Source organism: Phoxinus phoxinus (genome assembly GCF_949152265.1).
Source record: "Phoxinus phoxinus genome assembly, chromosome: 1".
NCBI lineage: Eukaryota > Metazoa > Chordata > Actinopteri > Cypriniformes > Leuciscidae > Phoxinus > Phoxinus phoxinus.
The window spans coordinates 7,252,085-7,278,274 of record NC_136876.1 but is presented as its reverse complement, the minus strand read 5'-3'; the positions used below and the strand labels follow the sequence as shown (position 1 = coordinate 7,278,274).

Below are 26,190 nucleotides of genomic sequence, written 5' to 3'. Positions count from 1 at the left end.
AAAACGCGATCAAATGCAGATAATGCAGCCTGCTGTGTTCCGTCGCCACCTTGTACTTCGTCCATTTTGATAATGTCTGTGCGCCAATTATTCCCGCCTGCCTATTTATACCTGCCAGATGAATAAACATGAGGCACTATTATCATAATGAGATGGCACTGAATAGTGAGCTCTCTAATTCAACTGTTACTAGTAGGAATAGCTATTGTAGAGCTCTCTAACTGAATTGTTACTAGTAAGAATTTATTTCGAGAGCTCTCTAATTGTAATTATTACAATTTACAATTAGTAACAATTTAATTAAAGATCTCTGCAATTGAGTTGTTACTAGTAATAATTTAATTTAAAAGCTCTGCAATTGAGTGCTTACTAGTAAGAATTTAATTGGAGAGCTCTCTAATTGTAATTCTTACTAGTAACAATTGAAATAGAGAGCTCTCTAATTGAATTAAAGACCTCTGCAATTGAGTTGTTTCTAGTAAGAATGCAATTGCAGAGCTCTTGAATTCAATTCTTACTAGTATCAATTACAATTAAAGAGCTCTACAATTCAATTATTACTAGTAAGAATGCAATTGTAGAGGTCTTCAATTAAATTAGAGAGCTCTCTAATTGAATTGTTACTAGTAAGAATGCAATTGCAGAGCTCTTTAATTCAATTCTTACTAGTAACAATTACAATTAAAGAGCTCTACAATTCAATTATTACTAGTAACAATTACAATTAGAGAGCTCTCTAATTAAATTCTTACTAGTAAGAATGCAATTGCAGAGCTCTTTAATTCAATTACAGAGCTCTGCAATTATACATATCTTTAATTCGTTTTTTTACTAGTAAAAATTCAATTAGAGAGCTCTGTAATTGCATTCTTACTAGTAATAATTGAATTGTAGAGCTCTCTAATTGTAATTGTTACTAGTAATAATTGAATTGTAGAGCTCTTTAATTGTAATTGTTACTAGTAATAATTGAATTGTAGAGCTCTTTAATTGTAATTGTTACTAGTAATAATTGAAATGTAGAGCTCTCTAATTGAATTGTTACTAGTAAGAATTGAATTGTAGAGCTCTTTAATTGTAATTGTTACTAGTAATAATTCAATTGTAGAGCTCCATAATTAAAAATGAATGGAAATTTGTAGAGCTCTCTAATTGGAATTGTTACTAGTAATAAATTAATTGTAGAGCTCTCTAATTGGAATGGTTACTAGTAATAATTGAATTAGAGAGCTCTCTAATTTTAATTGTTACTAGTAAGAATTTAATTGTAGAGCTCTCTAATTGTAATTTTTACTAGTAATAATTGAATTTGAGAGATCTCTAATTTGAATTGTTACTAGTAAGAATTGAATTGGAGAGCTCTACAATTGAATTCTTACTAGTAAAAATGCAATTACGACGAGTAATGCTGGGTACAATTTAAGCTAAAACGGCTTGCCATATGCTGGCTTTGCCAGAAAACTGTTGCTCAAAGATAAGTCCGTGCGACTATTCTGGGCTCAACATCGACGACGCAAACTGTAAGTAATGTATTTAAAACTTTAAACTACTTTTTAAATACGCTGAATCCGCAAGTGTTCTGGCTGGGGGCGTTAATAATTGATGCATAGGCACTGACGTTAGCCAATCATAACAGTGGGCGTTAACACTGAACTCTTAAAGGGGAAACACCCCCAAAACAGACTGTTTGAATCAGAGGATGAGAAACAGGGTGGGAAAAGGTCATAAATCACTACATTTTAAAAGTTTTTTGTAAAAAAAACTATAGTAATACTATAATTGCACCTAAGGGAACATAATAATAAAATAAAAAAAAACATGTCATGACCCCTTTAAGCAGTATTTAAATAGTACACTTACAAGTTTACCACTCGTAGATTGACATTAGTATACTTACTACATAAAGTTATTTAAAAATATACTTGAAAATGTCTTCATAAAATTAACTAGTTCTTATAAGAAGTATACTCCTTTTTCTTTAGTGAAGTCAAAGATGCTGTCGGAGCAGTCAAGTGCATTTCAACTAAACAGCACACTCGCACTCAGTGACTTGTAGAAAAAAAGAAGCAGATCAGAAAATGACTAAAAAGAGAGACAAGCCAGGATTTAAAGATAAACTCATAGGAACTGTGCATGAGTCCGATTCGGATGATTTAGAGGAGTTTGTGTACTCCATTGACTCAGAAGGTAAAGAGACTGTAAAAGTGCAAAGCCATATAATCTAAATGATAGTGGATACAGTAGAAAAAAATTAATCAGTGAGCAATGGTACAAGATCTTACAAGAAAGGCATCACTCTGTGCCAGACAAACATTTTTTGCAGATACTCCCTTTAAATACATAGGTTTCTTTGATGCTAGTTTAAAATACAAAGACAGAACCCTAAAAGACACCATATATGTGATTAAAAGAATGGTAAAGCCACTGCTGGGGAGGAATGCATGTTTTAAGCTGGGAGTTTAACAGGTGTTGTCTGTGAACAAAGTGGAAAATTCCCCATGCAGGTTCAGCAAACTGGCCAAAGAGTCACAGTTCAAAAAAACTGCAACACATTTCAGGATATTTTTGCTGAGTCACTGTCGATGAAAAAATATCACCTGTGGCACAAGGACTAAGATGAGTCCCAGATCACATGATTGAAGCTGTCAATCAAGAGCTTGATAAGATGAAATTGAAGAAGGACTTATTGAGGAGGTGTATAATAGATCTTCAACCTCTTATTGATACCAAAGAAAGACCCTACAGAGGTGAGACTGTGTTGATTTAAGAGCGGTCAATAATAGCATGCTTCAATGCAAGATGCAAAAGTATTTGCTAAATTGGATACCAGGAAAGGATTTTGGCAGATTGATTTAGCAGAGTAGTCAAGAAATCTGACAAACTTCATCACAAATAGAGGGTGCTGCTGTTTCCAAAAAGTTCATTTTGGCCTTTCTAGTGCACCAGAGGCTGATGGCAATCACTCAATGGCTGCAGGTGAAGGCAGAGTTTTTCCTCTTTTTTCTGTTTTTATTGTTTTTCTTTTCTTTTTGTTATTTAGTTATTCTGCTTTTTTTACTCAGTTTTTACATTATTTATAAAGAAGATCTGGAAAGGAAATGAAAGGAAAGGAAAGAACAAGAAAAAAGGAGATCTCTTTAACATCTCAGATGTTTTTCCTAAACACAAATGAGGTTGCTTTAAGATCAAATGGAGACACTCTCACATTTGTCTCCTCTAAAGTTTCAGAAGAGATCTCAAGAATATCACACACTGTGCTCAGATTTTCTCCTTAAAGGGATAGTTCACTTTAAAATTAAAATTCTGTCATCATTTACTCACCCTCAAGACGATATTTTGAAGAATGTCGGTAACCAAACAGTAGACTGTTCCCATTGACTTCCATAGTAGGAAAAAAAAATACTATGGAAGTCAATGGGAACAGTGAACTGTTTGGTTACTGACATCCTTCAAAATATCTTTCTTTGTGTTCAGCAGAAGAAATTAATTCATACAGGTTTGAAACAACTTGAGGGTGAGTAAATGATGACAGAATTTTCATTTTAAAAGAACTATACCTTTAAGACTCTGGTGGAGTCACATTTGTCTCATCTAAAGTTTAGAAGACATATCAAAACTTTACAAAGCAAAATCATCCTGCAAACCGCATCCTCAGCACGAGTTTGAGTCCCAGCTAAAGGTATTCTGTCCTGTCCATTAAAGGTGTAAAAAGACTAATGGCGTAAAAAAAATGCTAATAAATAAATTTGAATGCTTATAAATAAATAAATGCTAATGCATTAGCTAAATGCTAATAAAAGAGCAACCTCATCAAGAGAATAAGGAGATCTCCCATGTTTCTCATGTTGGACTCCTTTCTCTCAGAACTTTCTCTCAGTTGTCTCTACTCTTATTTCTCCTAAGGATTCATATGAGAAACATCAGAGACACTGTTACTAAAATGAGAGATATTTGAGAATTACAACTAAGTATCCTGAGCTTAAAAAGAGCAACCTCTGAGTTATAAAATATTCATATAGCTTAAAGGAACACTTCACCTCTGGAAAGATGAATGTGTATTTAAAATGGGTCATTTATGTAGAAGAAATGTGATATTATTTTTGAATTTGGAGCCTTCTAGACTGAGAAAAGCCGGGAAATTTATTTTTGGCTTATGGGGATGAAAGACAACAACTCCCAGAATGCACTTGCTTCGCTGCCCTAGTAGGCCACGCCTACCGGTAAGAGATCGCAGTAAACAACAAGGCTATGCTACTAGTGAGTCTCCGTGAGTCTGCCCAGTATTTTGATGTCGCCCAAAATGTCCAGGATTCGGCTTTTGCGTTCTTCAGTCGCCATTCCTCATGTTTACTGTGACGAGCAGGAACGAGACTGACGGCCGCGGAGAACGATGCGAGGCCGGTGGCGTGATTACTGATGAGTGGCGCCGGCGCCTGTGAGACGCACCGGTCTCGTATCTCTCACGGAGGAGCGGGAATTTTCCTAGCAATGTTAAAACGCACATCAAACGATCACTTGTTTAGCGTTCATGTAAACACTACATTCAGATTCACCGATCGGAATGAATTCAGTTAGATTGAAACAAAAGGTGTGCATGTAAACTATGAATGCGACTGCAGAAAGCAAAAGCCGAATCCTGGACATTTTGGACGATCTCGACGGCCGGACATGTCCGGGAAAAAGAGGATGGTCACCGCTACTACTCGGCTTTCTCCACAGAATAAGAAACTGTTAGCTTTAGCTTCCAAATAAAGAATGGCTGACACTATATGTACATTCTGTGAGTGAGATCCCTCTATGGGCGGGTTGAAAACATGCGGAACAGCGCCTTCTACTGGATAAATGATGAGCTAGTGTTTGTAGTCTTACCCTTATTCAAATAAATTTGACTTCCTGCTTTTTATGACGCAAATTGACGATTTTTGCGTCATAAAAAGCAGGAAGTGGAACACTTAAATCCTTATTTCTCCCATCTCAGGGGAAAATAAGGGAATAAACCATGACCATTCGAAAATGTGACTGGGTTTCTAAAGATTCAAAGTTTAATGCAAATGGGTGAAGTGTTCCTTTAATGAATACTTGAAAGAGATTACAGCAAGACACAATGTTCTATGTTCCTTCCACGACATTCTCAGCTTTGACTATTATTCTAATATATGAGAATCACTACTAAGTCTCTTGAGCTTAGGAAAAATAAATACATTTTCCTCTGAATCCTCCATTCATTCAACGTGACTCTGACATATTCAAGGTAATGTTGATTACCCTGCTCACATGCTGTTTACACAATGCTATCACATTTGTAAAACTGCTTATACAACAGGTTACTGTCGCAGAAATTACAGTTCCAGATTTAAACATAATAGTTGTGTTGATTTAGTAAAAATATATATAATTTTTTTGGATTCTTTCAAATTTAATACACCATTTTCATTACAAATTATCCACATAATATTGACTGAAAATAAAATTTTAAAATCAGCATGAATCCCAGAATTAATATGGGTTTTCCACTTTTCTAGCAATGACAGCAGCACTCAAAGTGCTTGAACTCAGAAGTTTGGATGAAACTGATGTTCATGTTCTTCAGCATGATTTGAGATGAACCGAAGAGCATCTTATGAAGAGTTTGAGAAATGTATGAATCATGTACAGTACATAAAACATGTACACTGATGCAATTACAAAATTACACTACTGAATAGATTAAAAATATTTTTACATAACACACATACTGTAAAACAGGATTAATTCACATCATAATAATGGTTTTATACCAGGGTGTGAGAACAGGAGCAGGTGCTGATAAACACACTCGCCTCCAGTATATAAATAGATCAACCAGGGCTCCACAACACAATATCCAGACATTGACATTGATCTACTGAACTGGTTTGTGTCACAAAAAATACATAATTGAACCATGTAAACTTTGTAATAATTATTTATGTACAATTCTTTTTTTAATTCTATGCAGAGTTCAGTACTCTTTGAGAAACAATGGCGGTCTGGACGGTCTACCTGTCTCTCTGTCTTCTCATAGCTTTGAGTGCTTCAGGTAAGAGCATTATTTTGTTATTATAACATGAATTGTAGCACACCTGGGACTCTGTAATGACTATTAAGAAGAATGGATGTGCACTAAAATAAACCTAAGTTTGTCTCTTAATTATTATGGTAAATTGAGACCATAAAACAACAACAATTATATAATTATATCAGCTAAAGTTAATGATTCTTATGAATGTATTTATTATTTTTGATGATAGATCAACAAATATTCGTGTAGCAGTTCTTTTTTTTTATGTAGTATTTTCTTCTTTTTAAGAGTAAATAAACGTTGTGGTGATAAGGCTTCTCTTGTCTTCTACTAATGTTGTTGTTCTACTAATCTAAAGTCAGTCTGGTTAGTAATAAGTGAAGCTGGTAAAGCTGTTTGTGGAGTTGTTTGATCAGATTTTGAGAGATTTAATGTCTTTTATCTTCAACTGATATCATCTAAGGCTGTGGCTGGAATTTCTCGTGTTTTTCCTGTTTTTCAGTGATTCTGCTTGTTAACAGCAGGTGTTCATCAGTGTCTGAATTCACTCATTGGTTTCCATTCACTGTCAAGTGGACTATATTAGTGAACTAATGTAGGGAATAGTGAATGCGGGTTTAGAGTGTGATTTTGAACACAGCCTCTAAGTGTCGACAATGAGCGCTGTTAATTCACAGTATATTCCTGTAGGCTACTTTCTCAAAAATAACAAACATTACCCAGAATGCATTGTTTATAATTGTTTTAATGTAAAACTGACAGAACTGTGGCCATTTTTTGACAGCCAGTTTTAACAGTGCAATAGGCTATGATTTTTGCAAGTATAGAAAGTATGAAAAGTCTTCTTTAGAAGTAAAAAAAAAAAAAAAAAATCCTAAATAGAAGGATTGAATAGAAGTTCAAAATATACTGCAAAAATGTTCTTAATTCATCTTTTTTTTCTTTTTTTTCCAGTACAAATATCTAAACATTTTTAATTCAGGAAACATTTACTTTAAAAGCAAAATTACATAAGGTGTTGTCTTTTTTTTTGTCTTTTTTTTTTTTTTTTTTAGAAAAAGGTGTCGAAAGGTAGTGAGTTTTTGTTTAAAACATAAAAAATATATGATAAGGTCATATATATATAATATATATATATATTATTATATATATATTATATATATAATATATATATTATATATTATAAATATATAATATATTTTTAATATGATAAATATATGATATCTTTCTTTGAATAAGGTTTATTTTTTCTGACCCCACTGGAAAGTTTATTTTTTCCTTCTTGTTTTCAGCTTAAGCTCACATTACATTTTTATTTTTTTATTATTATATATATATATATATATATATATATATATATATATATATATATATATATATATATATATATATATATATATATATATATATATAAAAAGATTTACATTTTTCAGAAACTTGCTTCTCATAAGTGGCGAGTCCAGGATGTTTTTTCTTAACAGATTATTATTATTTTTCAGGTTTGGAACCAGGGAAGGACTACAAAGTCAACTGGGAGGCCAAATCTCTGCACTTCGACTGTTATCCTGAAGCGGGGTCTGATCAGGCCAAATGTGAAGCCCGCGGCTGCATCTGGGAGGTCAGAGAGAGAAGATATTCAATATTCAAACCCTGCTGTTTTTACAGACACAGTTTGAGCTGACGTGTGTCTTTCCTATCACTGTTAGAACGTGATTCAACACATTGTCTTCCATAGCCTTCAGGTATTCCCAACGCGCCCTGGTGTTATTACGCCGAGACCCACGGCTACGTCACCAGCAACATTGTTGAAACGGCAAGCGGCATCACTGTAGATATAGAGCGCAATACCGATTTCCCAAGTCAACGTTCTCAATCTCGAGACGTCAGCAAACTCCGTGTGGAAATCACATTCCTGAGTGGAAAAAGCCTGCGCTGGAAGGTATGCTTTTCTAAATGTAGGATTTAGACCAATACAATGAGTTAATATACCATTTACATTCATGCATTTGGCAGATGATTTTCTCCAAAGTAAGGTATACTTTGTTAATGCGTTCTCTTGGGAACCCATAACCTTGGTGTTATTAGCACCATTCTCTAATGATGATTTTGAGAATTAGGAATTGAGCAAATAGATGAATACATTTAGGACTGAAATCAAGAGTACGACTGATTTTTGGTTTTATTGATCTAGATCTTTGACCCGGCCAACGCTCGCTTCGAGGTCCCCGTTCCCCTCGAGCTGCCCGCCACACCAGAGACCGAGGAAAACAACAGACTGTACAGGGTTCAGATCCAGAACAAGCCCTTCGGGATCCAAGTCATCAGAAAGAGCTCAGAAGAGATCATGTGAGTAATACACCTCAATAACATGGGAACGTTGGGTCCAGAGAGCTTATTTTGCCAAAATCTGGTAGTTTCAAAAACTTGAGCATGTCCTTTTATATATATAAAACAACTTTTTTTATCTATCAAGATTTTGGATTAAAATGAATGACAAGCGAAAACTGAAAAGACTGTGGGCCCTATTTTAAGGATCTAAGTGCACGGCACAAGTGCACTTAGGGCGTCTGAATCCACTTTTGCTAGTTTAACGGCAGGAAAGATCATCTGTGTGCCCAGCGCATGGTCTAAAAGGGTTGTCCCTATTCTCTTAATGAGTAATGGGTGTGTTTTGGGCTTTACGTGCTATAAACCAACCAGAGTCTCATCTCTCATTCCCTTTAAAAGCCAATTGTGCTCGCGCCATTGAGGATTTGCTATTTACATGGGGAAATTTGTATTCATGTTTTTATATGTTAAATAAAATGCATTAAATAAAAAATAAATATACATAGGACTATAGAAGCACAGTTTGTCTTTGTAATAAAAATTTACTTATTTATCGGTGTTCTCAAAGTTGAGTTACATCTCTTTTCCTCTAGATGGGACTCTGCTGTGCCAGGGTTCACATTCTCCGATCAGTTCCTTCAGATCTCCACACGCCTCCCCTCAAACTATGTCTACGGTGTTGGTGAAACCGAGCACCCCAGCTACAACCATGACCTCAACTTTCACACATACGGCCTGTTTGCCAAAGACCAGCCTCCAGGGGTGAGTGTCCGAACCAGTGCTGATGATTTACTAGAGGGATATAGTGTAATGTCCTATGCACTTCACAAACGGCTGATTCATTCAGGAATGAAGTAAATTATATTGCGTGTGAGATTTGTGTGAGATTGCGCTTATTGCGTGATATTTTATTGCTTGTATTTTTGGCCTGTTATCTTCAATTTTAGGGTCATTCTGCATTCTGTAGGCTTCAGAGAAATAGGATTTGCATGGTTCTTAAGCCAAATAAAAATCTCTCATTAACACTACATTGTCTGGAGCAGAACTGAAAACACAAACTCAAACTCTGTTCTCTTTCTGCTTATCTGTAGAATAAACTGAACAGTTATGGACTCCATCCCTTTCACATGGGTCTGGAGAAATCCAAAAACGCTCACGGCGTCCTCCTGCTCAACAGCAATGCCATGGGTGAGTACAAACACACACTAAACGTGTGACTCACTCGGACCCACCGGACACAACCTGTGCTGAATAGACCAACATAAATAATACAGTACATCTTAAACCAGCCGGAGATGGCTTGCTGGTTTAAACTGGTCTAGCTTGTTCCTGGACAAAAGCAATGAAGACACTTTCACAATTAATAAATGGAAGCCTATTATTTCACAACTAATTAGTAGTTAGAAAATAAAAATATATTTTTAAAAAATATATATTTTTATTAGTCATTTTTAATGTATTGTAATTATTTTCTGTAGTTTCTCTCTATAATTTAGGGAGGTGCTTTGCATTCTTTTCAGTATTTTATTAGACTTAATTTGGATGTGTGCATATACCTATGTGTTTTTAATAAATATTTAATAAATTACATTTGGCTTATTACGAATTGTAAAAAAAAAAAATTAAGCACTTCTATCAACAATTCTTATTGCCATTTTGTAGTAAATATAGTAATATACAGTATTATTAAATTGTGACGTAGTCACAATTAAATAGGTTGTACTTCAGTTTATGTTAATTTAAATGTAAAAGTCAATATATTCATATTTTTACAGGAAATATACTGTTACAGTAAAACGTTCTGATCAAAATGATTATTGATAATAATGGAAATTACAAAAATTTTAAAAGTAAAACACATGACGGGAAAAATAAGTGTTACAAATAGGCTTCATTTTCTTTATCCAAAATATATTTGCAATTTTTTAATATTTGGATTTTGGGATGTATTTTAACTTGGACCAGTTTTTATTAGATCAACCCTAATAGACATGGACTTAAAACCACAAACCTCCATTACATAAAATTAGATTTTATGTAATTGTAATGTATTTTATGTTATCATAAACTCTGGAATACTAATGTTGTCTGGCATACAAATGTTACAAGGAATCCACTAACTATTGCTGTTAAGAAACTGTAAGTGGAGGTGTATAACAAAAAGAGCTGAGGCGACACATTGAGTCTGTCATACTTATTCAGATATCTTGTTTTAGTTTCATTTTCATGGACTAGTGTATTCTTTCCTGTTTCCTTTGTTTATTTTCCTGCCACTTGTTTGTTACTATGGTTACTTTTTATGGGTTTTGGCCGTTCGTTTACACGACAACTCCGTTTTGGATGCCTGAAAATGCAAAGTTCTTAAAAAGTGCACGTTTTTGAAAACGCGAATGTCTGAATACAATGATGTCATGCACATGCGTATTACGTGTTCAGTCTATAGTGTTTCATCGCCATCTAGTGGCCTGGCAGCAGAATACAGCGTTTTAGTCGTTTTCGCGGATCCCTGTGAATAGGATCGTTTTGACAATGATGTCGTCTGTACACGGAAAACTCAAAGGAAAAAGCAAACAGAGATAAAATCTCAGTTTTAAGCATATCGTTGTTGTGTAAACTTAGTTCCTCAGTTCACTGTTGGAGCACCACGAGTCTGACCTGGGGGGTTCCCTGTCCACACCCTCACCGGAGTGAGTGAGTGCAGTCTTCTGTGGATACAATTCTGGAAATTGGAGAGGACTGTTCTCTACCCCTGTTAATCCCTTCCTCCTTAGCAGTACCATCTTTAGATTGGCTGGTCCCGCCCAGCCTCCCTCTTCCGCCTCCTCTTCCAGATCCAGCCCAGTCTCCCTCTCCCACCTCCTCCTCCAGATCCAGCCCAGTCTCCCTCTCCCGCCTCCTCTTCCAGATCCAGCCCAGCCTCCCTCTCCCGCCTCCTCTTCCAGATCCAGCCCAGCCTCCCTCTCCCGCCTCCTCTTCCAGATCCAGCCCACTCTCCCTCTCTTGCCTCCTCTTCCAGATCCAGCCCAGTCTCCCTCTCCCACCTCCTCTTCCAGATCCAGCCCAGCCTCCCTCTCCCACCTCCTCTTCCAGATCCAGCCCAGCCCTTATCTCCTGCCTCCTCTTCCAGATCCAGCCCAGTCTCCCTCTCCCACCTCCTCTTCCAGATCCAGCCCAGCCTCCCTCTCCCACCTCCTCTTCCAGATCCAGCCCAGCCCTTATCTCCCGCCTCCTCTTCCAGATCCAGCCCAGCCTCCCGCCTCCTCTTCCAGATCCAGCCCAGTCTCCCTCTCCCGCCTCCTCTTCCAGATCCAGCCCAGTCTCCCTCTCCCGCCTCCTCTTCCAAATCCAGCCCAGCCTCCATCTCCCGCCTCCTCTTCCAGATCCAGCCCAGTCTCCCTCTCCCGCCTCCTCTTCCAGATCCAGCCCAGTCTCCCTCTCCCGCCTCCTCTTCCAGATCCAGCCCAGTCTCCCTCTCCCGCCTCCTCTTCCAGATCCAGGCCAGTCTCCATTTCCCGCCTCCTCTTCCAGATCCAGCCCAGTCTCCCTCTTCCGCCTCCTCTTCCAGATCCAGGCCAGTCTCCATTTCCCGCCTCCTCTTACAGGTCCAGCCCAGTCTCCCTCTTCCGCCTCCTCTTCCAGATCCAGGCCAGTCTCCATTTCCCGCCTCCTCTTCCAGATCCAGCGCAGTCTCCCTCTCCCGCCTCCTCTTCCAGATCCAGCCCAGTCTCCCTCTCCCACCTCCTCCTCCAGATCCAGCCCAGTCTCCCTCTCCCACCTCCTCCTCCAGATCCAGCCCAGTCTCCCTCTTCTGCCTCCTCTTCCAGATCCAGGCCAGTCTCCATTTCCCGCCTCATCTTCCAGATCCAGCCCAGTCTCCCTCTCCCGCCTCCTCTTCCAGATCCAGCCCAGTCTCCCTCTCCCACCTCCTCCTCCAGATCCAGCCCAGTCTCCCTCTCCCACCTCCTCCTCCAGATCCAGCCCAGTCTCCCTCTCCCACCTCCTCCTCCAGATCCAGCCCAGTCTCCCTCTCCCACCTCCTCCTCCAGATCCAGCCCAGTCTCCCTCTCCCGCCTCCTCTTCCAGATCCAGCCCAGTCTCCCTCTCCCACCTCCTCTTCCAGATCCAGCCCAGTCTCCCTCTCCTGCCTCCTCTTCCAGATCCAGCCCAGTCTCCCTCTCCCGCCTCCTCTTCCAGATCCAGCCCAGTCTCCCTCTCACGCCTCCGCCCAGTCTCCCTCTCCCACCTCCTCCTCCAGATCCAGCCCAGTCTCCCTCTCCCCCCTTTTCTTCCAGATCCAGCCCAGTCTCCCTCTCCCGCCTCCTCTTCCAGATCCAGCCCAGCCTCCCTCTCCCGCCTCCTCTTCCAGATCCAGCCCAGTTTCCCTCTCCTGCCTCATCTTCCAGATCCAGACAAGTCTCCCTCTCCCACATCCTCCTCCAGATCCAGCCCAGTCTCCCTCTCCCGCCTCCTCTTCCAGATCCAGCCCAGCCTCCCTCTCCCCCCTTTTCTTCCAGATCCAGCCCAGTCTCCCTCTCCCGCCTCCTCTTCCAGATCCAGCCCAGCCTCCCTCTCCCTCCTTTTCTTCCAGGTCCAGCCCAGCCTCCCTCTCCCACCTCCTCTTCCAGATCCAGCCCAGTCTCCCTCTCCCGCCTCTTCTTCCAGATCCAGCCCAATCTCCCTCTCTGGGGACCATTGGGGTCACTTTGGCCTACCAGATCCACATAGGTCAGACATCGCCAGCTCATCACCATGGACTTGCGAACTGTCCACTGTGCTCCGATCCTCCACCCCTTCGGCTCAGTCTGCCTCCACCTTCCCCCAGGCTCCACGTCAGTACTCAGTCGCACCGGTTCTGTTGCACCTCCGGGGTTGTGGTTGCAGCTCAGTCGCACAAAAGGAGTCTGCCTCCAAAGCCTGTGATGTCCCCGGTCACTCCCGTTTGCCTGCCTGCCTGTTCCCATCCCTTCACCAACTCCTCGTCCACCTCCTGAACCTCCTCCTCTGCCATACTCCTTCTCGTAGGGGGGGCGTAAAGTCACACTTATTCAGTTGTCTTGTCTTATTATCATTTTCATGGACTTTTAGTTTACTCAGCATTGTTTCTTGTTTCCACTTATTCTGTTCATTATCTGTGTAGATTTAAGATCCTCTGAGTTCTCAGTTCATTGTCAGTTATTGTTTCTGTTAGCGCTTATGCTCAAACACATTGTCTCATGGACTTGGATTATCTGAGTTTATTTTCTTATTAAATTCATTGGATTTCTTTTAGTTTCGTGACTTTTAGTATCGTGACAGTCACATGGATGATGTCATCCTTTTGTCTTTTTTGTTGTTGCTTGTTTTGCTCTTAGATGTGACCTTCCTGCCGACTCCAGCTCTGACCTACCGCACCATCGGAGGAATCTTGGACTTCTACATGGTGATGGGACCCACTCCAGAAGCTGTGGTTCAACAGTACACTGAGGTATGTTTGTGTGTGTGTGTGTGTGTGTGCAGGGCCGGCGCTAGCCATTTGGGTGCCCTAAGCACAAATGCTTGGTGGTGCACAATTATACACAGTACACACACATATATCATGTAGACACAAACTTTTATTTTGGATGCGATTAATCGCGATTAATCTTTTCGCAGCCCTAATAATTTGACAACTCTGTGAATATGAAAATATACAAACACTGAGATTGTGGTTTTTTTTTTTCTATTTGCAGTTTCACCAAAAGATGTCGCCCTTGGCCTATGAACCTCTTGAAAATGACCGCATTGTCCGCATAGAACAACAATGAAAAAACTTATCTAAGCGGTCTAATTTGGCAAAATCACATCATGTTCAGTTGCAGGTTTTTTTTTAAAGTTCACCTTACCAAGAGGCAGATAGATAGACATTGTATTGAAGCGAAGAAATTACAATAGGGAACGTTCTGCACTAATAACCTATGCACACACACCTGTAACGTAATAGCCTACCTAGGGGGAAAATTAGCTTTATTTGTCATTCAAATATGACGATGAGGACCCCAACGATTGGCCTTCCTTTCCTTCTCAAACAAACTAAATGCATCTTTAACAGCCCAAGTTTCAAAATTTCCCGGGGGATAAATCCCCGGACCCCCATTAAAATAAAAGACTCAACATGCAGAGCTGAAGCCCCGGATCTTTTGCACTACTAGCGACGCCCCTGGACGGCGCTGGACATGCATACACGACGAAAGGGCGCCCGCGCTACAAAACTAACATTTTTATTTAAAACATTGTCTTACCTGCAAGCGACACGTGAGCATCATCCCGCTGTCTCTTATTTTTTCCGCCCCTGACTCTTGGTGCCTTTTCGAGGCCATGTCTGAGGTCGGTGTCTGCTAAATTTTATATTGATTGAGGCATAATCAAACAGACCACTGGGAGGTGGGGAAGGGGGGGCACCAGAGGGAGACTGGCACAGGAGATTCACCTTTTTCTCGACTAATTTGGTCTAGGCCTATATTACTTTTGTATTGCTTTTGTATATTAACATGCTTTAGACTTATTTTATTTGTTATTTATACTAGTAGCCTATTGTGATGATTTTTCACGACCCAGATTTTTTGGTGCCCCCCCCAATCACTTGGTGCCCTACGTGCGTGATGTGCGTGTGCGGAGCGCCGGCCCTGTGTGTGTGTGTGTGTGTGTGTGTGTGTGTGTGTGTGTGTGTGTGCAGTGCTGGACTGTGGTTGGGAACCACCATCTTAAGCCACTTGAATATATATTTTCTAAAATGCATGTGCATACAATTTTAAATATTTATCTCTTGGTTTTGTTTGGCAGATCATCGGCCGCCCGGTTCTTCCAGCCTATTGGTCGCTTGGATTCCAGCTTTGTCGCTATGGCTACGCCAATGATGCGGAGATCGCAGACCTTTACAACGACATGAAAGCTGCTAAAATTCCTTATGTAAGCGACCTCATCTTTTACACTTCTGATGTCTTTGGTCATTACATTTAATGTGATCATAATGTTTGACCTTCGATCCCTCATAGGATGTTCAATATTCAGACATTGAATATATGGAGAGGCAGATGGACTTTACACTGGACAAAGAGAACTTCAAGGGTCTGCCTGCTCTGGTGGACCGCATGAGGGCTGAGGGGATGCGCTTCATCTTCATTTTGGTACCAACAATTCTTAATTACTGGAAATAAACTGTTGTTTCCATAAAAGGGTAAAAGATGTTGTTATGAGAACAGAGCTTATAAATATAGATAGATGTAGTCTAACTTCAGTATGGCCAGAAACATGCAGTGAAATGTATTCTGTAGCAAAACTACATGCTTTATTTGTTTGTGTGCTTCAGGACCCGGCTATAGCAGCCAATGAGACTAAAGGCTCCTACCCTGCATTTGATACCGGGATTGAAAAAGACGTTTTCATCAAATGGCCTCCTAAGCTCAGCGATGACATTGTATGGGGAAAGGTATGACCAACGCATAGAGAAAGAGCAGCATATATTGATGTATACTGAGTCAATACCTCATGGTTTTGTTGACAGTGTATTTTTCTCTGCTCCGCGGCACAAGTTTAAGACAAGTTTGAACTCTGTAGCTTTTAAAACATTGGTTTGCTTGTGTTGCAATTTAAGTATAATATGATTGTCTATGCAACAGGATATGGAAATAAAGAAAGTTTGCCATTGCTCTGTGAGGGATCGACATTTAGCCTACATAAAAACTGAGTTTGTAAATTATTATTATTACTTTATGCCATTTTTATTATCATACCAATTTCTATAATTTTCTCAAACAGGATGAATGTTTTGTAGTAAAACAAATCAAATAATAGCACAAAACCGCACTGAATTCATCGAATCCTTTGCTAAGACTTACTGAGGTTTGTGCTGTAAGTTTCCTTCAAAAATATTGTTCCTTCCTGGATGTCATTATCCTGAGATGATGACATCCGTCATCATCCGACATCCGTTTTTTGTTTCCTTGCCACTGTTGCCTTTGGCTTGCTCAGTTGGGGGATATTCAATTTAATGAATCAATCAATATTACTATTGATTAGCATTACCAAACATGGACGTTTTATTATTATTTTTAATTTAATACTGTGAAGCTGCTTTGATACAATCTGTATTGTGAAAAGCGCTATACAAATATTCTTGACTTGACTTGACTTGACTAGATGTCATTATTAAGTTTTGTTATGCTGCATTCTCCAGGTGCTATAATGACATTTTCCCAACTCCTACTTGGGAATAACCACTGAAAGGGAAATGAATCAGCCCATACTTCAGTTGAAGTTTCATTTGATGATGAATGAAGCAGAATTCTGTTGATTATTTTCAAATGTGGCGGAAGAAATCAGATTCTGAGTTTCGGGTTAAATGAGGTTGAAGTGGGAAACTTCATCTGGAACGCAACATTAGTTGAAGAGATTTTTTTTATTTGTTTGGAGCATTTTGATTAGAGAACCTGTTCATCTGATGTTTTCAGTCATATACAGTATGACGTGGACATGTACTGAAAGCAGGAATGATCCTGAACCCCTGATTTTAGCAGTTTCACTCTCATAGGTGTGGCCTGATTATCCCGATATTACTGTGGACAATTCTTTGGACTGGGATACTCAAGTAAAGGTATCTGCCTCTGTCTCTATTGTTCCATTTTTATATATTCGATATATGTATATATCGCTTTCTTTCTATTTCTATCACTCTTTAATCAGAGAACCGGACATCTTTTCTCTTGTTCCCCCATATTCAAGTCTATTCATACTGAACTCATCAGTACAATGGGCAGTCAAGAGAGATGAGTGTGCCATAATAGATACTATCAACCAGTCATGTAGAAGACACAGCATCAGCCAATGAGCACATACTAGTACTATGCTGTAGCAAACAAACTCAAACTCAGCCAATCAGAAGAGATAATAAGCACATTACTGTTTAATCAAATGAGCAAACATCCAATCAGCATGTAGTAATGGTTAAAACACCTTGTCCAACCTAATGTTTCTTTCATTTAAACTTTCAGCTGTTCCGAGCATTCGTGGCGTTCCCTGATTTCTTCAAGAAAAGTACAGCAGAATGGTGGGGAGAGCAGATCAAAGACTATTACAACAACGTCATGAAGTTTGATGGACTTTGGATTGTGAGTGCTTTGTTTTTGTCATTTTTCATGTTGGAATGAAAAGTACGGTAAAGCAATTTCATCAATTAAAATTGTACAAGATCGGACATCTGTGCTGCTATTACACGCCATTGTTGTTCTTAAAACAACACGTTCTTAATAATTAAATACCTCCAAAATCAAGGAAAATTATAAGAATGTTGTTGAAATCATAACAAGGATGTTGATCATGAATATACATCTTACTTGTCAGAGTCATGTTGGGCTGTGCAAGAGCAAGTGAAGGTTTAGCATAGCCACGCCCCATTTCTACAGTCATTTGTATATCCTCACAGTTACCCCCTTTGGATTGATTGGATGATAACACTGTTATTGTGTTTTCTTCTTCTGAAGGACATGAATGAGCCGGCCAGTTTTGTGCATGGCACCGTCGGAGAGAAGTGTCTAGGAGATCAAACTTTGGAAAATCCTCCATACATGCCCCGTAAGTCCTTATGAGTGCATCCTGGCATGAATACTTGGCTCCAGAGATTTTACAACACCATAGTCAACATTTACTAGGCCTCCCCTGACTGAAGATTTTTCTAGTCGACTGGTCTTTTCTAGTCGTTCATTTAAACCATTAGCTGACTAAGCGCATGCTTATATTAATTGAATTACTTTAATAATCTCTGGGAGTGAACTAAACCACAATGAGCCTTTAATATTTTCCGCGCTCTAGCGCACGCATAAAGCTTGAAGCAAAGCACTGGCAAAAATCATGACTGTGAATGAGTCAGAAAAAATAGCAAGAATATATTTCGATTATTTATTAATGAACCAGTTTTTTCTGAGTCCGTGTCGGGTGCAAAGATTAAGTTGACAATGCTGACACGTCATCTCTGCACTGCAGTATAGCTCATTTATTTAGAGAGGACACTGAGACGGCAGAAGTTTTCTTGCTATTGTGAGTTTACACAAATTAAAACAAATTACTATTTTGAACAATGTATTATTCTTATCTGTATGATAAAAAATGAGGGAGATTAGTAATCGCGCCGACGTCTCTATGCAAGCGAGCGATACCTCAGCTTCCACACTCCACACAAACACTTGGATATGTGTCCAATAATGGTTAACTTTAGAGCAAGTGGCCAAGTAAAGTTGCTTCTTAAATGTGTCAAATGATTGATATCATGATATCAGATGATAGGCGAACATTTGTATTTTCTGACAGACATACTGTAATTAACACAAGAACCGCTTTTAACAATCTCTGTGTGACTTCACTTTCTGTAGAGTTTTCTTCTGCGACTAACCAACGCATAACATTTAGGTCGACTAAGCCTCTTCTGGTCGACTAATGTTTAGTCGACTATTAAGGGGGCGTTCCCAACATTTACACCAGTATTTAGCACTTTCTGTCCAAAATGAATCTGTATGTGTGTGATCTTTTCCCAGCACTGGAGTCCAGTCATAGAGGTCTGAACCATAAGACTATGTGCATGAACAGCGAGCAGATCCTCGAGGATGGCACACGCGTCAAGCATTATGATGTCCACAACTTGTACGGATTGTCTCACACCAAACCCACTTATGAGTGAGTTTTCTGTTCCTCCATATTCACTACTATATTTATTTCTTGGTTGTTCTGATACGAATTTTGATTGCTTTGTGTGTTTATCATCATCATCATCATCTTTATCAAAGCTTTATCAAGGACTCACATGGTCCAAAACACAAACATTAACACAAACTATAACAGACAAATATAAAATAAAAAAATCACACAATATCCCATTTACATATAGGCTAAAACGCCAATGGTTCCGCATACTGGAGGAGAACCTGACTGAACTTAGGGCCGGGTTCGTCAGTGTTGAAATCATGCTATGTGTATTTCACAGTGCTTTGCTTAGTACCACTGGAAAGAGAGGAGTGGTTATTACCCGCTCAACATACCCGTCTAGTGGGCGCTGGGCAGGACATTGGCTGGGAGACAACTACTCCCGCTGGGACCAGCTTCTGAAGTCCATCGTAGGTATGATGACGAATATGCTTATTATTTAGTGCTTCGTGGTCTCTACTGTACAGTTCAGTGTATAAACTCAACATCGGTATGCATAAAAACCAAATCCTCCCTCCCTCTTTTTCTATCTTTCAGGCATGATGGAGTTCAGCATATTTGGCATCCCTTACGTAAGTTCCTCTCTCGTCCTATTGATCTATCATGTGTGCTTTATTTCCTATCAAATGTTTTTAGGTAATTTGGGTTACACTAGCATGCAGCCATTACACTGACTCTAGAGTTTATTTATGACTGCTCTGTTTTTACAGAGAACTATATTTGTGTTTCTCTCTATCACTCTCGTTCCAGACCGGCGCTGATATCTGTGGCTTCTTTAACCCTGCCGAGTACGAGATGTGTCTGCGCTGGATGCAGCTCGGAGCTTTCTACCCGTTCTCCAGAAACCACAACACCATAAATATGCCAGTAAGAACACACACACTCACAGCACCTGTTTATGGACATATTAAGAATTAATATACCAAAAACGTATTATAAGCCTATAGGTATGACATTAGTATGAATGTATTGTGTCAGAGTTCTTTTCCCTTCTAAAAGCTCTCATGTTTTTCAGCACATTATAATATTTTTTGAGTCTAAAAATGTTTTTTGTACATCCTTCATAATGAAGCTTGCGTGAGAATCCATTCATGTTTTCTTCAGAAGTGCTGAATTGATAATCTGATCTCTGACAGAGGCAGGACCCCGTGGCCTGGGGATCGGAGTTTGCTGCTGTGTCTCGTGATGTGCTGAATATTCGCTACACCCTCCTGCCATATCTGAACACACTGATGTACGAAGCTCACGCTCATGGAAACACTGTGGTCAGACCCCTTCTGCATGAGTGAGTGTTTCTCAAGAGTTCACTCACACACACATGAACATCACCCAAAACCATGAGCCAGATGTTCAGCAGAACGCTCATGCTGCAGTTTTCTTCTTCCAGGCAGTAGAAGTAAATGAGAGGACATGTTGACAGTACATCGACTGTCACTTTAAGACCTTCGTTCATCTTGTGCTCCTCTCTTTCCCTCAAAATATACACTATATTACCAAAAGTATTGGGACACCCAATTCAGGTGTTGAATTAAGGTGTTTCAATCACTTCCATGGCCATAGTTGTATAAAATCAAGCACTAGGCATGCAGACACTTCTACAAACATCTGTGAAAGAATGAGTGCAGTGGTGTAAAGCGTGGGATGCAGTGGTGTAAAGCGTGGGATGCAGTGGTGTAAAGCGTGGGGTGCCGTGGCGTAAAGTGTGGGATGCAGTGGTGTAAAGCGTGAGATGCAGTGGTGTAAAGCATGGGATGCAGTGGTGTAAAGCGTGGGATGCAGTGGTGTAAAGCGTGGGATGCAGTGGTGTAAAGCGTGGGATGCAGTGGTGTAAAGTGTGAGATGCAGTGGTGTAAAGCATGGGATGCAGTGGTGTAAAGCGTGGGATGCAGTGGTGTAAAGCGTGGGATGCAGTGGTGTAAAGGGTGGGATGCAGTGGTGTAAAGCGTGGGATGCAGTGGTGTAAAGTGTGGGATGCAGTGGTGTAAAGTGTGGGATGCAGTGGTGTAAAGCGTGGGATGCAGTGGTGTAAAGCGTGGGATGCAGTGGTGTAAAGTGTGGGATGCAGTGGTGTAAAGTGTGGGATGCAGTGGTGTAAAGCATGGGATGCAGTGGTGTAAAGCATGGGATGCAGTGGTGTAAAGCGTGGGATGCAGTGGTGTAAAGCGTGGGATGCAGTGGTGTAAAGCGTGGGATGCAGTGGTGTAAAGCGTGGGATGCAGTGGCGTAAAGTGTGGGATACAGTGGTGTAAAGCGTGGGATGCAGTGGTGTAAAGTGTGAGATGCAGTGGTGTAAAGCATGGGATGCAGTGGTGTAAAGCGTGGGATGCAGTGGTGTAAAGTGTGGGATGCAGTGGTGTAAAGTGTGGGATGCAGTGGTGTAAAGCGTGGGATGCAGTGGTGTAAAGTGTGGGATGCAGTGGTGTAAAGCGTGGGATGCAGTGGCGTAAAGTGTGGGATGCAGTGGTGTAAAGTGTGGGATGCAGTGGTGTAAAGTGTGGGATGCAGTGGTGTAAAGTGTGGGATGCAGTGGTGTAAAGTGTGGGATGCAGTGGTGTAAAGTGTGGGATGCAGTGGTGTAAAGCACTGGACTCTAGAGCAGTGGAGACATGTTGTGCCAAGTGTAAAGTTTGGTGGAGGGGGGATTACGGTGTAGGGTTGTTTTTCAGAGGTTGGGCTTGGCCCCTTCCAGTGAAAGGAACTCTAAATGCTCCATCATACCAAGACAATTTGTTCAATTTCATGCTCCCAACTTTGTGGGAAGAGTTTTTGGATGTTCCTGTTCCAGCATGACTGCGCACCAGTGCACAAAGCAAGGTCCATAAAGACATGGATGAGGAGTTTGGTGTGGAGGAACTTGACTGGCCTCCACAGATTCCTGACCTGTACCTGATAAAACACTTTTGGGGATTAATTAGAGTGGAGACCTTCTAGAAGCCAGGCCTTCTCGTCCAACATCAGTGCCTGACCTCACAAATGCCCTTCTAGAAGAATGGTAAAAAATTCCCATAAACACCCTCCTAAACCTTGTGTAAAGGCTTCCCAGTAGAGTTGAAACTGTTAAAGCTGTAAAGGGTGGTCCAACTCTATATTAAACCCTACGGATGAAGAATGGGATGTCATTAAAGTTCATGTGCATGTAAAGGCAGACATCCCAAAACTTTTGTCAATCTTGTGTATCTTCATCACATTATCTCTCACTGTTGATGAGATCATGTCCAGTGTTGATGAGATCATGTCCAGTGTTGATGAGATCATGTCCAGTGTTGATGAGATCATGTCCAGTGTTGATGAGATCATGTCCAGTGTTGATGAGATCATGTCCCGTGTTGATGAGATCATGTCCCGTGTTGATGAGATCATGTCCTGTATTGCAGGTTTGTCACAGATGAGAACACATGGAAGATCGACAGACAGTTCCTCTGGGGTCCCGCTCTTCTGATCACACCTGCACTGGACCCGGTACTGAACGCACACTAACACTAACACAACTCCACTTAAAGGATGCCCCTTAACTGACACACGTGTGGTGTTTGTGTTGTTGTTTATTGCTTTCTCATTGGTTTTGTTTTGTGAAGGGTGTTACTGTGGTCAGGGGCTACGTGCCAAACGCCCGCTGGTACGATTACCACACGGTAAGCATTTTATCAGCAAGCATGCAAGATGTTAGTAGCATGTCAATGAAAGAAGCAGTCATAATGCACTCTCTTATCTGCTGGTGTGTGACGGATCCACCAGGGTGAAGCTGTGGGAGTGCGAGGACAGTTTGTGGATATGGAAACACCATTATGGAAAATTAACCTGCACGTGAGAGGAGGACACATCCTGCCCTGGCAGAAAGCGGAGAACAACACACACTACAGGTCAAGAAGCTGCCGCCATCTTTATTATGACTTCTGACATTTCTCTAGAGTTGCATAGGATGTGATTTTCCACTTTCAAAAGGTTTCTTGCTAGACAAACAGTCACTTTTCTTCTATTTATTGTTGTTTATCAAGATTACCAAGTTTCTGATCACTGAATAAGTATTAAAAACCCATATTATGCTTTTCCAGATATTCCCTGTCATGCAGTGTGTAATAAACTGTTTGTGAATGTAAAATGTCTGCAAAGTTTATAGATTAAAGTGCAGATAAAAGGAGTTTTTGTCTCCTAAAAGAGAGAAGCGATTCTGAACTGCAGGAAACGAGTCGTCAGTCTCACTTCCAACTCATTTGCATAATGCCCATCTTAGCCCCGCCCTCAAACACTGTAGTTGTATCTGAGACTAGAAGAGTTTGCTTCGTGTTGTTCGACGCTGTTTTCTGCCGCCAAATCAAATCCACTTTGATGAGATTGATATGGTAAAACCCGAGCCATCGTTACTGTTCGTATCACTGTATATCAAGAGTTGAGATTCAGATATGATAATGAGCGTTTGGTTTTTGACCAATCACAGCAGACTGGGCCGTCTGACCAATCAGAGCAGAGCAGCTCAGAGAGGTGGGGTTTAGAGAGACCGAATCCTTGATCGAAGCGTTTCAGACACTGAGAGAAAACCTTGCATGTGTGTGAACCTGTAATAGGAGACTCCAAAACAACACTAGGAAGCTTTAAACTATCATATAATAGGGACAGTTTAATATGTAATGTAGGTGTTAATATGTTTATTCTTGTGATGTCACAACACTAATGTAATGTTCAGTGTTTTGTCTTGTGTTTTTTCTTCTTGTAGTCGTCTGAATCCTCTGGGTCTTCTTGTTGCTCTCGATGATGGAGGTTCAGCACATGGATCCTTGTTCTGGGACGACGGAGAGGGAATTGGTAAGTTATATTTGTGAGTGAAGGAGTGTGTGTGTGTGTGTGTGTCTCAGTTTTTTCTCATAGTAAATGCTATCATTGGTAACATAATGTAATGTAAGCATTACAAACAATAAAACTGTGTTCTGAATATGTATCTTTATTTTAGTTTGTAGATAATTCTAAAATTGTATCTTTTTTCCCTTCTTTCTCCTTCCAGATACTGTTCAGAACAAGCGTTTTCTCCTGACAACTTTCACTGCGTCTTCGGTACGTTCATATGTTTTGAAGAAATTCTTGGATTCTTGGATTGTGTTCATTAAATCCAATAGGGAATCCAAGTGTGTAACAGCAGTGTTGTGTGTTTATATGTGTGTAACATCTGTGTGTTTATATGTGTGTAACATCTGTGTGTTTATATGTGTGTAACATCTGTGTGTTTATATGTGTGTAACATCTGTGTGTTTATATGTGTGTGACATCTGTGTGTGTATATGTGTGTAACATCTGTGTGTTTATATGTGTGTAACATCTGTGTGTTTATATGTGTGTAACATCTGTGTGTTTACATGTGTAACATCTGTGTGTTTATATGTGTGTAACATCTGTGTGTTTATATGTGTGTAACATCTGTGTGTTTATATGTATAGGGTGTTCTCACCAGTGCGGTTCCCACAGACGGTCTGGCCGAGGCCGACAGGTTGACTCTGGGTCTGGTGAAGGTGTGGGGTGTATCGGCGCGCGTCACTCGTGTTACACTGAGCGTGACTGGACAGCCGGACGCCGACCTGCCATTCACATACAACGCTGAGGTCAGACGCTTCATGCAGACATAAACTTCAGCTTCACACTGTCAGAAACACTCACACAGATGACATATAGCATCACATCAGTCGCTCAGCATCACAATAATCCACACGGGATCCATTCAACTCCAGTCCATCAGCTTCTTTAAGACTCATTAAGACTTTTTAACTTTAAACCATCACTTCTGTTTAAAATACGAGTCCATAACAACACTTCTTCCAATGAAAAAGTCATCTGGTCTTAATCAGGAGAGAAAGATGCACAAAGCAAGTATCATTTACAAGCCAAAACAGTCCTAAACAAATATGTGTGTGGATGTGGATGTGAGAGGACAACACGTGATGGACTTTTCACTGGAGGAAGCGTTATTATGGATTATGGACTTTAGTTAAAATGTCTTGATGGATTTGTTTCATCTTTTCTCTTCACAAGAGTTTAACTGATGGACTGGAGTGCTGTGGATCACGTGTGGATTATTGTGATGTGTTTTATCAGCAGATTCACTGCACAGGATCCATTACTAGCGACTGATGTGATGCTACATTTCTCCAAATCTGTTCCCATGAAGAAACAAACTCATCTACATCTTAGATGGCCTGCACATGTCCAGCACATTTTAATTGTGTGGTGAAATGTTCCTTTAAAGCGGATTTGTGTAGTGTTGTGGCAAATACAATATCTAACAAACGAAAAAGACATCTCGGTAGTAAGAGGCTGTATGATTCCAAATTGTAAATTAAAAGATATTTATTAATTCTTGCAAGAAATGGTTCACAGACCCACACACACACACACCCAGAAGAGAGCTTGGCCAGCTGCTTTAGAAACTCAGAATACAGACAGAGAACATACAGCATTAATCTGTTAAATCATTAGGAACAGAATAAGAAATAAACTATGAAAATCTGCCATAACAGTAGTAACTACTGACCATGAGTGTGTGGATCAGCTTTCATTCAGTCTGATAAACTTTATCCTAAACTCTGTCTCTTCCTCTCCCTCAGGTTCAGGAGTTGCAGATTGATGCTACATCACAATCTCACACCATTGAAAAGCCTTTCTCAATCTCCTGGATCTAGGCTTAGACTCGGACACCGGTCTACGGGAAGAGCAATCGCATTTACCTTTATTTACCAATGTAGTAATAAAGCATCTAATGTCAAGAGAATGTGGTTTGTCTTTATCTACTTTTTTCTACATTGGAATTTCTGGTTTAGCTTTTTTGATACATAAATGTTTTTTTATGACTATAAAAATGAGTTGAGCTAACTTACAAAAACAAAAAACAAGGCAACCTATCGCATTCAATGTTTTAGGTTAACTCAACTAATCCACTCCAGTTAATATCAACTTAAATACTTTAGTTAATCTAATGAGTAGCAGGTAATCTTTTGAACTTTAAACTTGAGTTATTGTCAAGACAAATAAAAAATAAAAACAAGTAGAGCATCTCTACAGTGGCTTGCACTGTTATATAATGTGTTTAATATTCAATATTCCCTTTCACTTAAAAAAATTGGTTTTTATTTAGA

The 26,190-nt window shown here is 40.1% G+C and overlaps 1 protein-coding gene across 1 annotated transcript; it reads left to right on the top strand.

The window, feature by feature from the left end:
• The first annotated feature begins 5,870 nt into the window (after positions 1 to 5,870).
• On the top strand, positions 5,871 to 25,845 carry LOC307000276 (sucrase-isomaltase, intestinal-like). Its single transcript, XM_079615717.1, has 26 exons — positions 5,871 to 5,892; positions 5,978 to 6,058; positions 7,540 to 7,658; positions 7,776 to 7,979; positions 8,232 to 8,386; positions 8,962 to 9,130; positions 9,460 to 9,556; positions 13,720 to 13,832; positions 15,167 to 15,292; positions 15,379 to 15,510; positions 15,693 to 15,812; positions 16,914 to 16,976; positions 17,374 to 17,490; positions 17,863 to 17,953; positions 18,910 to 19,048; positions 19,356 to 19,489; positions 19,613 to 19,647; positions 19,826 to 19,942; positions 20,212 to 20,360; positions 22,450 to 22,534; positions 22,651 to 22,707; positions 22,811 to 22,935; positions 23,787 to 23,875; positions 24,072 to 24,121; positions 24,502 to 24,663; positions 25,663 to 25,845. The coding sequence occupies exons 2-26, from the start codon at positions 6,001 to 6,003 to the stop codon at positions 25,735 to 25,737; spliced, it is 2,781 nt and encodes a 926-aa protein (XP_079471843.1). The 5' UTR covers positions 5,871 to 5,892; positions 5,978 to 6,000; the 3' UTR covers positions 25,738 to 25,845.
• Positions 25,846 to 26,190: the final 345 nt, after the last annotated feature.

Coding starts and splice junctions, on each gene's coding strand:
- LOC307000276 (XM_079615717.1), top strand. CDS start 6,001: ATGGCGGTCTGGACGGTCTACCTGTCTCTCTGTCTTCTCATAGCTTTG. Junction 6,059..7,539: donor CATAGCTTTGAGTGCTTCAG/GTAAGAGCATTA, acceptor ATTATTTTTCAG/GTTTGGAACCAGGGAAGGAC. Junction 22,936..23,786: donor GAGAACAACACACACTACAG/GTCAAGAAGCTG, acceptor TTCTTCTTGTAG/TCGTCTGAATCCTCTGGGTC.